Consider the following 15,209-nt stretch of genomic DNA (forward strand, 5'->3'; position numbering starts at 1 on the left):
AAGTACATTGCATAAGTTTTCATACCCTCAACTCGGTACTTAGCTGAAGCACCTTTACAGCCTCAAGTCTTTTTGGGTATGATGCGACAACCTTTGCACATCAGCATTTAGCAATTATCTGCCATTCTTGTCCTCACCCCTTCACCCCTCAAGATTTGTCAGGTTGGATGGGGGCAGACGCACATTTTCAGATTTCATCAAAAATGTTTGATTGGGTTCAAGCTCAGGCTGCGGCTGGGTCACTCTAGGCCACTCTTGCTGTGTGCTTAGGGTCATTGTCCTGTTGGAAGGTGAACCTGCTGCCCAGTCTGAGGTTCTGGACAGGTATTTCATTAAGGCTATCTCAATATTTTGGTGCACTGAGATTTTCTTCTACTCTGATGAGTCTCTCAGTCCCTGCCACTGAAAAACAGCCCCACAGCATGAGGCTGATAACAACACACCTTACTTTTGGGAGGGTGCTCTGCAAGTGATGAGCAGTGCTTGATTTCCTTGAAACATGATGCTTGGAATTGAGGTTCATAAGACTAGAGAATCTTGTTTCTCACAGTCTGAGGTTTTTTTTTGTTGTTGTTTGTTTGTTTTTTAATTCCAAATGTGTTTTCATGTGTCTTCACTGAGGAGAGGATTGAGTATTGCCACACGGCCATAAAGCCCAGATTGGTGCAGTGAAGTTTGTCCTTCTGTAGGTTTCTCCTGTCTGCACATATGATCATGGAGCTCAACTAGAGTGACCATCAGGTTCTTGGTCACCAGTATAACCAAGGCCCTTCTCCATCAATTGCTCAGTTTAGCCAGGAGGCCAGCTCTAGGAAGAGTCCTGGTTGTTTCAGACTTCTTCCATTAAGGGTAATGGAGACTACATGCTTTTGTGAACCTTCAATGTAGCAGAATTTTTTCTACTTTCAAACTTTTCTTGAACTGAGGTACTACAGTGATCTGTAACTCCACATTAAACAACACCAAAGCAGCATTTATTGTTTGAATACTGTAATAAAATGGACAGAATTTAAAATCTGAGACTTTGTTTCATATCAAAAGTAACAAAGCTTATTGCGATTTATTCCGTTACAGTGTTCCACTAATTAACTGAAAACAGGCTAGACTAATCGATTTTTTGGATTTAAGAATCGTTATTGTTTTGTAAAAAATGAGAATCAATTAAAATCAAGAAATCTGTTGTTTTTTTTTCACCCAGCCCCATTACAAATTTTAAATTGATCAATCTAATATATCCCTACTGAATGAAATTCAATTTTTCAACTCATATTTTCAATAAAAAATAAATAAATAAATAAAAATCTGACTACGAGTTCCTAACATGTGCAACCAGGATTTGGTAAATCTAAGTGTTTGTATTATGAGAGAGAGAGAGAGAGAGAGAGAGAGAGAGAGAGAGAGAGTACTTGATGAGTGTTGGATGCTCAACATGCTAATCAAAATTACAAACTGAAACACTTTTTTCTCTTGAATAATCAATCCACACTGAAAATGACCAAATGCTTTATGGTCAGTATGTGAGCCCTTTCATATTTAAATTGATTTCATTTAAAACACCTTATTGAGACAAAATGTCTCAATTAATTGAGATGAAACAATACACTGGCCACAGGAACAGAGTGAAACAAACTACTGGACACATATATACAATGCGAAGAAGTTTTAATATATAGAACTGTAATTATACACTATTTACATTTATACAGAGATACCTTTTCTCACAAATAACACCCATAAGTTAATAAATTCAATTTACATGCTGAAGTGCATAGTGTTCCATTTAACATCGGCCACTCTGAATTACAGTAAGCTTCTACTGAAGCACCATTGTCACAGAACAATGGCAATCATTAGCAAGTCTTAAAAAACAGCGAACCATCCAGGGAACATTCACACCAGGTGTTGGTGGACTGAATGGACGGAGATTTAATGGCCACAAAGAACTTGTGAAGGGGGAGCGCTAGGGATTGACAGTGTTCGACTGGACGCAGAAACAGTTTCCAAATGTATTTGGTAAAACACTGCTCAATATGGCTTGCTATCTGTACGTCAGAGCAATAAAGGGTGCGTGTTCTAAATGTACACCATAATCTTGACAGGGCTGTGCGATATTGTCCAATAAGCTGCAGTGTACTGCCAGTCCCAGCTCTAAAGTGGGCTGCAGGGGGGCTGCACCATCCCTGCCGTTATTTACATCCCCCCACTCTACAGGCACTGTGTCTTGAATGGATGGGGGTCTTTGCTTTTGGACAACGGCCCCTGGTCTGGTCAAGCCCCTCACCCGATGCATTTCCATCACGCTTGGACCTCTACTGGCCCCTCCGATGACCAGCTGCACGGCCTGGAAGAGGGCAAGCAGATCTACCCTCAGCTCCACGACACCATCTCTCAACCAGACACTGTATCTGCAGAGAGAAAGAGAAAATACTGAGGACTTTTTTTCAGAAACTCTGTAACTCAATTTCTTGGAGAACTGTTTTAATAACACTTTCACTTCATTTATCAAGTTTCTCTGTCTCACCTAGTTGGAAACCCTCGTTTCTCCAACGAAGGCAGCACGGGTTGGATGTTGAGGTGTTGAGGGTTTGAAAAGTGAAAATGAACTTCCGCTTTCTCCAGCGGTGCTGACAGCACATCCTCGCCAAGCAGAAACTCAATGTTGGAGTCTTGACAAGTCAGAAAGAGACACATGGTGTTAGAAACAGTGCTGTCATAGTTTTACAGTACCTGCTGTAAAATGATATTTTACCTTGTAAAAAAGACCATCGTGAATTACCAGATTCATGATTTAGGTTTATGCTGGTGTGGTGCTTGTCTAGCTTTCATGGACTTTTTAAGTGAATTTTTGACAGTAATTTTCAAGTTGCAGCATGTTGAGGTCCCTCTTAGACAAGCAAGAATGTCTTTTAGCATCCCTGCCTATAAATATATTTTGAACAAAACATCATTTAAGTTTTTAAAAAATATATTTGTGATGTTGTATGCTGAGTTTTAATTACAGTATTTATTTGTTGAAAAAAAAAAGGCTGGCTGCCTGGTCATAACTGGTTTGAAGTCTGGTTTTGGAGGGATTTTGACCACTAATTTAGCTGGTCAGGCTTGTCTTTGCTGGCCAGACTGGGAGACCAGCTGAACACTAGTTTGGCCATGCTGGGAGACCAACTTGACCTGCTTAAACCAGCAAAGACCAACCAACCAGCATACAGGCCAGTTTTAAGTTTGTTTTCCCCTCAGCATGGTAACAAAATCACAAAATAATGTAGCACAGGCGCTACTGTTGCCATTTTTACCTCAACACTCTTAAAAATAAAGGTTCTTTATTGATAACGACGGTTCCATGAAGAACCTTAAACATCTATGGAATCTTTCAAATGGAGAAAAGGTTCTTTAGATTTTTAAAATGTTCTTCAGAATGGTTCTTTTAAGAACTGTTTACTGAAAGGTTCTTTGGGGAACCAAAAATGGTTCTTCTATGGCATCACCACAAAAACGCTCTTTTGGAGCCTTTTTTTTTTAAAGAGTTAATGCTACTAGTCGAACTTCGAAAGCATAGTAATTACTAAAACTGAATAACGCTGTTTTAATTTAGAACCACAACCTTTTTAAGTTCCCTGTACACTTTAACACTCAATTACCCTAATTAAATGTACGTTTTATTAGCAAAACTGTAGCTGGTAAAGCTAGTTTTGCTAGCTTAACCTTGTTTGACCACCAGCATCCCATGTTGAGGACCAGCATCAGTTTTCCAACAAGGTGTCGGAACAGAGAGCTACTTACCCCCAACTTTTCCGCCTTGTATTCCCTTGACACTTCCACAGTGGTAGCCCACTTGACAACAGCGATAAACCCTTCTGACGAATCTGAAGAGGGGTTGTTCTGGGAAAACAGCACGACGTGGACCATCACTCATCGTTGATAGTATCTTCAGACGGTACATCTGGCCCCAGTCACCAAGCGGAGTGGTGCTCTCCGTCCACGGTGCGCTGAGGAGGGCGCATTGGTCGTGCTCAGATCCTGGTTCGCGACGGCTCCGTCTCTGGACGTGTCCGATACGGATTTTACGTTCTCCTTGAAACGACGTCACCGTGCGAAGCTGTGTGCGAAGTGATCGGCACTGCACTCCTATAGCAATTGTCATGAAAGCGAGGAACAGCAGTGAAACTCGTGTGAGCGTAACCGTGGCCATTTTAAGTATCCACATATATTGCGCGTCGGAGATGGTTTTCTCGGGCTCTCTACGATACGAATGAGAAGGTAAATCCTCCTGCTCTGACAATAAGCTGTTTCTTCTGTGGAATTTGAATTCTGAATTCTTCTGACTCTCCTCCCCCTGGTTTTGTTTGGGACCCTTAAGCAGCCATTCGCACCCCCATCGACCTTTTAAATGTGTCTGCATAATAAGGCGCCTAGAGCCCTGCCAGTCCAGGCCATTCTTATTCTCACTCCTAATGACCCTCATTACAGAACATCTGCACCATTACCAACGAGCTGCTCATTTGCAAGAGAAACAATTTGGACCTAGGAAGCATAAAACTTTCCCAAACTGCCCTATCCTGACAATAGCTCCACAACCAACAGAGAGGTAATCTGGGATATAGAAACCATTCATCTGGGTGCACATACACTGGCCTAAGTAGTATTTGGACACTTAAGCTACACTTTGTAATTCATACTAATACAAATGTATGAATTTAATTACATAGATAACAAACAATCAAACCAAATAGCTTCTCTCACAATTAACTTCACTTTTGAAGTTAATTTAACTAGGTAGTTTCAGTGTGATTTTTACTCAATATAAGTCAGTTGCCCTGAAGTTCACACCGATGTACTACGAACATGACTGATGAATGTTTGACAACCAAAAACTAATTTTTGAAAAATATTTTAAATGTTAGTTCACCCAACAACGTTATCATTTACTCACCCTCATGTCAAATCCATAAGACTTTCTTCTTCCAAAAAACAATGAAGTAATTTTAATGAAACCGGAGAGATTTCTGCCCCTCTAAGCAAAACCTATTACACCAAAACTTTGAAGCTTCAAAAAGTTTTGTCAGGTATTTAATATATTTAAACTCCTGACAGAATCTCAGACGTGTTTACTAAAGGACATTTATTAACACAAGCACAATTTTGTTCCATTTAAAAAAGGTAACAGTAACACTGAATGTTCACTTTTTAAAGCCTCAGTTTTCTCATTTAAACAGCAAAGGGCTACAGCAGAACCCGTCTCTCAGGACGGAGACACTTCCTCTACATTTTCGTATTATTTGGGATGACATATATTACCACTTTCAGCCTCTACTTTTAATAACAAAATAAACAAACAGCAGCCTATTATAACAAAAAAGCATGAATTACATTCTGAGCAGTTTGAGAGACATATACAGTATAAATATGGTGGATATCTATGAAATAAAAGACATCTAAGAGGATTATAAAAACCCAGCTAAAGCAGGTTAACTCCATGTTTGAGGAGCCGCTGACGGGTTTTTCTGGGTAGCGAGAAGGCACTATCTTGAGGATCAGGACTTCCAGAGTTTCTGACAGGTGTTCCCTGCTGGAGAAAATACGTCTCTTGGGCCGTACTACGGGTTCCGTACACTGCCGAGCTAGCGTTCCTGTAATTCAGGACACAAACACAATGCTTACATAAGTCAAATGTGCTTATTTCAATGCTAATGTCTGAACTGTTCACTGTTAATTACGCAAATCAATCAAACAGAAAATACATTGTGAAAAAAATAAATGATGAAAATGACTAAACAGGCATTCAAACACACACTCTGACCTGACAATGGCCTCCTGTAGTGTGTCTAAGTGTGAGAAATGTGAATGGAGCAGCTTAGTGGCCTTCACAAAGGCCTGATCCTGGGGTCCAGCAGAGCGCCCACATAGGTTAGCTACACAACAAATTAAACGTCACAAGCTATTTCAGGAACACACATAAAATACATCATAATTTGTGTCTGTTGCCACTTTGACTGAGTTGACTATGATTCTGTTTATATACAGTTCAAGTCAAAAGTTTACTTACACCTTGCAGAATCTGCAAAATGTTAATTATTTTGCCAAAATAAGAGGGATCATACAAAATGCATGTTATTTTTTATTTAGTACTGACCTGAATAAGATACTTCACATAAAAGACATTTACATATAGTCCACAAGAGAAAATAATAGTTGAATTTCTAAAAATGATTTTGTTCAAAAGTTTACATACACTTGATTCTTAATACTGTGTTGTTACCTGAATGATCCACAGCTGTGTTGTTTTTTTTTTTTTTTTTTTTTTTGTTTTTTTTTTGTCCTAAACGGTTAAACTGCCTGCTGTTCTTCAGAAAATTCTTTCAGGTCCCACAAATTCTTTGGTTTTTCAGCATTTTTGTGTATTTGAACACTCTCCAACAAAGACGAAGTACGATTTTGAAATCCATCTTTTCACACTGAGGACAACTGAGGGACTCATGTGCAACTATTACAGAAGGTTCAAATGCTCACTGAAGTTTCAGAAGGAAACCAAATGCATTAATCATCATTTTGCAGATTCTGCAAGGTGTATGTAAACTTTTGACTTCAACTGTATGTATGAAATAGGACTTACTAGTGAGAGTGTTTTGAATGCAGTCATAGTGCGCAAAGGTGTAGGGCCCTGGTGGGCCGGGCGTCCAGGCGAGGCATTCCTCAAGTGAGCCTCAAGCCCATTTAGTGATGCCAAGCTGCTGTGATTCTGCAACAACAGTAACAGGAGAAAGCTCTTGGGGTCTGTACATTTTTACACTTTTTTTTTTTAAAGTATGTTCACCCAGGCTGCATTTATTTGATCAAAATACAGTAACATTTTGCTGAACATAATACATCTTACTGACCCCAAATCCCAATATATATATTGGGGATTCCCATAGACAGTTAAAATAAAAATTCACCCAAAAATGAAAATCCGTTCAATATTTTCTCACCCTCAGGTCATCCAAGATGTAGATGAGTTTGTTGGATCCTCTGCAGTGATTGGGTGTCGTCAGAATGAGAGTCCAAACAGCCGATAAAAACATCACAATAATGCACAAATAATCCGCACGACTTCAGTCCATCAATTAATGTCTTGTGAAAAGCTCTGTGTGTGATGCAAATCCATAATTAAGGCATTTATAACTTTAAACGGTTGCTTCTGGCTAAAATAAGAGTCCTCTACCCATAATACAGTTCAGGTCATAAGTTTACATACACCTTGCAGAAGATGCAGAATGGTAATTATTTTACCAAAAATAAGGGGATCATTTAAAATACATGTTATTTTTTTATTTAATACTGACCTGAATAAGATTTCACATAAAAGATGTTTACATATAGTCCACAAGAGAAAATAATAGTTGAATTTATAAAAATGACCCCGTTCAAACATTTACATATGGTTGATTCTTACTGTGTTGTTACCAGAATGATCCACAGCTGTTGTTTTTGTTTTGTTTTATTTAATGATTTATTTATTTATTTGTTGTTGTTGTAGCTTGTTTGTTTAGTGATAGTTTTTCAGGAGTCCCTTGTTTATCCTGAATAGATGAACTGCCTGCTGTTCTTCAGAAAAATCCTTGAGCAACTGTTACAGAAATTTCAAACGCTTACAGATGCTCCATCTTTTTTCTTATTTTGCCCAAATATCATATATATATATATATATATATATATATATATATATATATATATATATGTGTGTGTTTTTTTTTTTCATTTAGTACTGCCCTTTAGAAGCTACAGAAGGTATCTGATTGTTTCCCAGAAGACAAAATAAGTTAAATTTACCCTGATCTTTAAATGTAAAAAGTTTTCACCCCCCGGCTCTTAATGCATCATTTTTCCTTCTGGAGCATCAGTGAGCATTTGAACCTTCTGTAATAGTTGCATATGAGTTTCTCAGTTGTCCTCAGTGTGAAAAGCTGGATCTCAAAATCAGACAGTCATTGTTGGTAAGAGTTCAAATACACAAATATGCAGAAAAATCAAAGAATTTCTGGGACCCAAAGGATTTTTCTAAACAACAGCAGGCAGTTTAACTGCTCAGGACAAACAAGGGACTCATGAACAACTATCGCTAAACAAAAAAAGAACCCAGCTGTGGATCATTCAGGTAACAACACAGTATTAACAATCAAGCATATGTAAACTTTTGAACGGGGTCATTTTAACTTATTAAATTTAAGTTATTTTCTCTTGTGAACTATATGTAAACATCTTTTAAGTGAAATATTTTATTCAGGTCAGTACTAAATAAAAAATAACATGCATTTTGTATGATCCCTCTTATTTTGGTAAAATAATTACCATTTTGCAGAATCCGCGAGGTAAAACTTTTGACCTCAACTGTATTTCTTTTTATCAGTAAAAAAGTTGGAAAAAAATATGCACAGATCAAACACCATTTACAAGCAAAAACATTCCAGTTTAACTAAACAAACATGCTGATGGATTTTGATGTGAGAGGACAACAGGGGATGGACTTTTTCACTGAAGGAGTTGGATTATGGACTGGTATTTTGTTTAAAAGTGAAGTTTTAAAATGAAAAAGCCTTAGTGATGGATTTGGATTTCAAGATGTTAATCTGACGGACTGTAGTGGTGTGGATTAGTTGTGGATTATTGTGATGTTTTTGTCAGCTGTTTGGAGTCTGGTTTCTGACGGCACCCATTTACTACAGATGATCCATTCGTGAGCAAGTGATGTAATGCTACATTTCTCCAAATCTGTTCTGATGAAGAATAATTTCAAACAGACACAAATGAATGCTTCTCACCACTTCCTCTCTGGCAGTGGGGTCTGTGTTGAACTCAGGCTCCACCAGTAAGGCCAAGACCAAACCTCTGACTCTGTGCTGGTACAACACTGAGGGCACTAGAGAGATGTCTGCTAGGGTCTCATGTGGTGATGGGGTGTTTGTGCGTTCATATTTCTCCTTGAGTCTCCTATTGACTTGCTTGCTGTTTATTCTTGCCTCGCCCTCTGTTTCCCCTCTGAATTTGCCATTTTTATCGGTCACATGATTGCTAGCATCCAGTTTATTTTCTTCACAGTTCGACTGCTCATACCCATTAGTGAGGGCTTTGATTTCTTCACTGTGAATGTCCTGATCTGAGTTTAAACCTTCGCTTCTGGTTTCAGACCCTGAGTTTGCATCTATATCCTGCTTAATGTTCAGGCCTGCCAAACTTTCTTTCACCTCACACAAGTTAGTTCCATTAGATGTGCTGTGGTCATGTGAGTCAGGAGTGAAATACTCTGATTGGTTCATGAGACTGGAGTGAAGGGGTGTGTTAACCCGTGAGGGAAAGGGGCTGAAACATGATTCATCAGAGAGCGAAGAGCGAGGAGAGGACGGCATCGTCTGATAGAATGTTGGGGGACACTGCGTGGGATCTAAACTTGAAGAGTCAGTATCTGTGGTTGGGGTGTCGGATAAAGTGCGCGACAAGAGGCGGGACTTGCTGGGTTGGCAGGGAGGTTGATTGCAGTGAGACCTTAGAATGAGAATATGATACCAATTAATATGTAAAAAGTTTGGGGTTAGTAAAATACTTTTAATTCCAATCCCAAACTTTTGAACAGCAGAGTATATCCACAAAATGCAAATATCTAGTCATGCATACACTTCTTGCTTTGTACCTGCATGCTCTATCCACTGGGGGGCAGCGGAGCATGTGCAGTTCAGTCAGTGTCAGGAAAACCTGTGCGGTAGCTGTGAAAGAGGACGGTGAGCCCACCGATGAGCTCAGGCCATTGGATGTCACACGGAAATCCTGTAACGAGACATTAGAAATGCATAAGGATATATATAATATGTACAGTATCAGGAATCACCATAAGAAATCAATGTGAAATTGATTGTACCTGGCTGTACGTTTGCGTCTCGTACACCATCACCTTCACTGTCAGCGCAGGAGGCATCTGAGTACTAACCACTCTGTACAACAGAGAAATGTAACTCTAAATTGCTTTAGCCACTTACAGATACACAATCAATATTTAAAATGAATATAAATTATAGTAAACAAGTTTTCTTCTGCAGTGAACGCTCACCTGCCCCTGTAGAGGATACAACCTGCCAGGACCAGAGGACATCGCTGACATGCCTGAAGAATGAGGGCAGCTTTCAGGAGCAGCAGAGGATCAATCTGATGCGGTGAGGATTGAAGAGAAGTGAGCATTCACAAACAGATGTGTGAAAATGATTCAAAAGGACAAAATGCTTTGCTTAAGGCTTGCTGTTGCAGTACTGACTGAATGACTCATTTTGTGGCACACTGTTAACATAATAAGCACAGTAAGTTTTAACGTCTTCTTATAATAATTCCATACTTACATGTGTGGAGTCAATGGTCCTCAGGCAGCTAAAGATGTTGTGCAACTCAGTGGAGCCACCGTGCAGGTGACAGAGATATCTGGCCCATTGTAGAGCCAACTCCTCCTTACTGTACAACTGTGTTGAAATGCAGCAAAACACAACATAAACACTACCAGTCAAAAGTTTTTGAACAGTAAGATTTTTTAAGTTTATTAAAGTCTCTTCTGCTCACCAAGTCTGCATTTATTTGATCCAAGGTACAGCAAAAACAGTTTAATAATCTTACTATTTAAAATAACTGTTTTCTATTTGAATATATTTTAAAATGTAATTTATTCCTGTGATTTCAAAGCTGAATTTTAGCATCATTACTTCAGTCACGTTCTGATTTGCTGCTCAAAAAAAAGTATTTATTTATTTATTATGATTTAATATGATTTATTATTATGTTGAAAACAGCTTAGTAGAATTGCAGGTTTCTTTGATGAATAGAAAGTTTAGAAGAACAGCATTTATCTGAGATATAACTCTTTTGTAACATTATAAATGTCTTTTTCTTCTCTTTTTTCACATCACAAGTTTTTGAATGGTATAGTGCAGGGGTGGCGAACGTTGGTCCTGGAGAGCCGCAGCCCTGCATAGTTTTGCTTCAACCCTAATAAAACGCACCTGAACAAGCTAATCAAGGTCTGAAGGGTTACTAGAAAACAACAGGCAGGTGAGTTTTAATTAGGGTTGGAGCTCTGCAGGGCTGCGGCTCTCATGGACCGGAGTTCGCCATCCCTGGTATAGTGGGATCTTACAAAAGCTTTTTTTTTTTTTTTTATAAATTTCAGATAAATGATGATCTTTGGGTCTTTCTATTCATCAGAGAATTCTGAAAAAATGCACTGAACTGTTTTATTTCTAAAGCACATTTAAAACAGCTGCTGACCAAAGTGCTGTACAATAAAAGCATAACTTCACAAAAACATGTACCGACAGCATAAAATAGTTAAAGAATTAAAGTTAAAGAATAAAACATCCCCAACAATCCACTAAAATAAAATAAAATAAAAGGGAATAAAGATAGGTCTTAAGATGAGATTTGAAACTTCCAATATCCGGAGACAGCCTAATATATGTTGGTAAGTCATTCCACAATCTAGGGGCGGCAATCGAAAAGGCACAATCTCCTTTTAATTTCAGACAAGATCAAGGCACAGAGAGCATTATGTTATTAGAAAACCATTATGTTCTAGCGCAATTTCTACGGAAAAGGAGATCTGTAATATGTGACCCTGGACCACAAAACCAGTCTCAAGTCGCTGGGGTATATTTGTAGCAAAAATACACTGTATGGGTCAAAATTATTGATTTTATGGCAAAAATCATTAGCATATTAAGTAAAGATCATGTTCCATGAAGTATTTATTAAAATTCCTACTGTAAATATATGAAAACTTAATGTTTGATTAGTAATATACATTGTTAAGAACTTTATTTGGACAACTTTGAAGGCGATTTTCTCAATATTTAGATTTTTTTGCTCCCTCAGATTCCATATTTTCAAACAGTTGGAGCTAATTCAGGAGCTTAATAATAATAAATGTTAATAAATAATAAATGTTTCCTGAACAGCAAATCAACATATTAGCATTTATTTGACATAGAAATCTTTGTAACATAATAAATATCTTTACTGTCACTTTTGATCAATTTAATGCAACCTTGCTGAATAAAAATGCTGACCCCAAACCTTAAATATGACATTAAATCATAATCTCATAACTGTGATGTCGCACCTGGTAGCTCTGACGCACTGGTCCATTGTAGAAACAGAAGAGGGCAATCAGCTGATCAAGTAAGTCACATACACTCACATCAGGAATGTCAACTACACAACTTAATGCCTGGAAACCAGAAAAAGATCCCATTCAGTAGAGTCATAAAACCACCAAAAAAGCTCACAAAAGTCTTGCTTTTAGTCAAACCAAGTTTGTATCGCTCTGTTCCAAAAAACTGGTTCTAATCAAGTCTGGAGGAAGTAGGCACCAAGACATTAGGTTTTGTATTGTCATTAACCAACAATAAAATTTTCTCTTACCCAAAGAAAGTTATCCTTCATGCGGACTGCATATTTGCTTTTGCGCAGGCGAAGCAGACGTACAGGAGATGACGACAGCTCAGACACACAACGACACACACCAGCCAGCTGTCCACAAAGCAGCTCTTGTTGGTCTATTGGTGTCTGCAACAGGACACACACCATCATGCATATTTGTATGAAGCATTATGAAGGTGGTCTTTTAAAACAGCCATGTTATAATATTGTTTTGGAAGGTGCAGCTTCTTCATGCTTTACAAAAATATATAAATCATTTTCTTTGCAAATGATATCAATATAAACAGCATGTATGTCTTACATCCTCAGGAGAGAAGTAGTAAATCCCATCTCTAGTCAGGTCACCCTCTTCTTGCACCTTTGAACTGTCGTACAGGAAGAAGAAGCTGCATTCGGGAATATAATGAAACACATAAGCAGTAAAGTTAGCCATTAAGCCAACCCTGTTACCTTGCAGTATTACTGCTAAAAGCAGAGGAAACTGATACAAAAGTGCTTTCAATTGATGTTAAGCATGATAATGCATTGGACAATGAGGGTTCTGTTCTCCATGACTGCACTGATGGGTCACACTGTAAGGGATGCTTTTCTAAAAGGCACCTTAGGAAACTAGATACATGTTGTAAAGAAAGAATTTTAAAAATTGCACATTGAATATTATTCTCACCGTCTGGAATCAGTCAAAGCTGCTGTTGCCATTGGTGATCTATTGAAAAGGAAGCAGTCTGGTTAAAAAAATAGTTTAACCAAAAATGAAAATGTACTCACTAACAGGCCATCCCTGATGTAGAGTTTGTTTCTTCATCTGAACAGATTTGAGAAATTCAGCATTACATTACTTGCTCACCAATGGATCCTTTGCGGTGAATGGGTGCCGTTAGCATGAGAGTCCAAACAGCTGATAAAAACATCACAACAATCCACAAGCAATCCACATGACGCCAGGTCGTTATTCAGTGTCTTGTGAAGTGAACAATGATTGAAATGAATTATTAAGGTGTCTTAATTGCTACTTCTGGATAACATATTGCTTTCTCCAGTGAAAAGTCATCTTAACTAAATCAGGAGAGAAATATGCACAGATCAAGCACCGTTTACAAGCACAGTCTAAAACAGTTCCAAACTAATGTGTCAGTGGATTCTGTTGTGAAAGGACAACATAGGATGGGCTTTTTCAGTGGAGGAAATAATACCAGACTGGTATTTTGGCCAGAAGCGACATTTTAAAGATATTTAATTTTGTGTTATAATTACTGTAACACCTTAATTATGGGTTTCTTTTTAAAAACACGCAGCTTTTCATTTCTCAAGATGTTAATTTAAGAGCTGGCGTCTGTGGATTACTAGTGAATTATTGTAATGTTTTCACCAGCTGTTTGGAGTGAATTCCTTTAACTTTGGTAAACCACAAACTATGGTAAACGATGTAAAGGAAAATCTATGGGGAACACACAGAAAAACCAAATCACTTCATAAAACGTCAACTAGTACAAAGTCAAAGACCAATTTAAAATTGGGAATAGAAGGTCAAGGTTTAATCATTATAATAAATTATAAATCTATAAACGTCTAGGCTACTACTAAAATGTAAAGTATTTTTGATAGTGTCGATGTCACTCCTAACTGCGTTGGACAAAATGTCACGTGTTCTTGGGTTTCTCTGAAACGCACACAGGAGTGGACACTACTATTTGTAGGATTTGTTTTTCATTCGACTACTACTGAAACGGAACGCTTGTTCTTTAACTCAATTACATTTTTAAGCCAAACATTATGCCTGTTACTCCCTACAATTTCGTTTAAAGCTACAAAGTACCAATCAGACCATCAAAACAATGTCTAAATAGACATAGCTTTCATTTCAACATCTGATCTCAACAAAAGCCTTCCAAGAGTTGCGTGATAGTTACTTACGTGAGAAAATCTCTTAAATTCAAACGTCAGTGTGTGAAAATAGAAACAGACATGCATGTTTTTTTAACACCCGGTGTGAATACAGTAAAATACTATATTTTTGTAAAGCATTTATTGTTGCACTCAAATCAAGAGTAACATGAGCAACAAAAATATTTAATTCAAACTTTTACATACTTTCATAAATCTTTGTTTTTGATTAAATACTCTGAGTCAATTATTTGAGTCATTCTCAATTCATGCTGGACCATCAGGTTTGCACTAGCGAGGCTCATTCAGTTGCTGTTAAAATGAACACGCCAAATACATTTTTTTAAAAATGAATCGACATTAAGAACATTTGCTGTGCATTTAGTTTTCGTTATATCCGTATTAGATAACGTGTGTTCGCGCAGATGTGGAAAGAAACAACTCGTTCCTCCATGTTTCTTGTCTGTGCAACAAGAACCGATACAAGTGTTATTTTGACTCACCGTCGGTGGGTTGAATGAAGTTTAGATAAACTTTACGCATGTCATCCAACTTCAGCTGAGTTACTCAATCCCACTCACACTCCCCCATCATTCATTTCCGCTTAGAGAATACTGTAAACATTTCACCAGTAATGTATTCAGTATAAACGGAAACTGATAAGATCTCATGTTTCATAATGCCATGATATTTCGTTTTGGAGAAGGAATGTGTGTCACAAGAGTAAAGTCATGTGAGAGTATCTTGACAGTACGGCGAGCCTGGAGGAACAAACTTCATTTCGTTGCGTTTTCCAGCGAAGGGATAGTACACGCACTATTTCATGATTTTATGTGTATTTTAATACATTTATATTTTATTTACATATTATTGAGTCACATGCA

The 15,209-nt window shown here is 37.9% G+C and overlaps 2 protein-coding genes across 2 annotated transcripts; both read right to left on the minus strand.

The window, feature by feature from the left end:
• Positions 1-1,718: 1,718 nt before the first annotated feature.
• Positions 1,719-4,915, minus strand: si:ch211-170d8.2 (uncharacterized protein LOC571755 homolog). The gene is made up of 3 exons (XM_051117266.1): positions 3,778-4,915; positions 2,522-2,666; positions 1,719-2,405 (listed from the first exon to the last, which is right to left on the minus strand). Exons 1-3 carry the CDS (start codon positions 4,457-4,459, stop codon positions 2,039-2,041), a joined length of 1,194 nt encoding a protein of 397 aa, XP_050973223.1. The 5' UTR covers positions 4,460-4,915; the 3' UTR covers positions 1,719-2,038.
• Positions 4,916-5,029: 114 nt separating this feature from the next.
• On the minus strand, positions 5,030-15,060 carry hps4 (HPS4 biogenesis of lysosomal organelles complex 3 subunit 2). Its single transcript, XM_051117257.1, is given in 14 exon segments — positions 5,030-5,624; positions 5,795-5,906; positions 6,608-6,670; positions 6,673-6,733; positions 8,793-9,513; positions 9,659-9,792; positions 9,884-9,956; positions 10,073-10,167; positions 10,356-10,472; positions 12,122-12,229; positions 12,424-12,567; positions 12,743-12,827; positions 13,109-13,147; positions 14,829-15,060. Coding segments are annotated over 13 exon segments (1,917 nt in total). The 5' UTR covers positions 13,141-13,147; positions 14,829-15,060; the 3' UTR covers positions 5,030-5,452.
• Positions 15,061-15,209: the final 149 nt, after the last annotated feature.

Source organism: Labeo rohita, chromosome 8 (assembly GCF_022985175.1).
Source record: "Labeo rohita strain BAU-BD-2019 chromosome 8, IGBB_LRoh.1.0, whole genome shotgun sequence".
NCBI lineage: Eukaryota > Metazoa > Chordata > Actinopteri > Cypriniformes > Cyprinidae > Labeo > Labeo rohita.

What these genes read in the sequence shown, in the direction of transcription:
- si:ch211-170d8.2 (XM_051117266.1), bottom strand. Translation starts at nt 4,459, where the DNA reads ATGAGGGTCATTAGGAGTGAGAATAAGAATGGCCTGGACTGGCAGGGC. An exon ending in ACAAGGCGGAAAAGTTGGGG is followed by an intron (nt 2,667 to 3,777) that starts GTAAGTAGCTCT and finishes TGACTTGTCAAG; the next exon opens with ACTCCAACATTGAGTTTCTG. An exon ending in AAACGAGGGTTTCCAACTAG is followed by an intron (nt 2,406 to 2,521) that starts GTGAGACAGAGA and finishes TTCTCTCTGCAG; the next exon opens with ATACAGTGTCTGGTTGAGAG.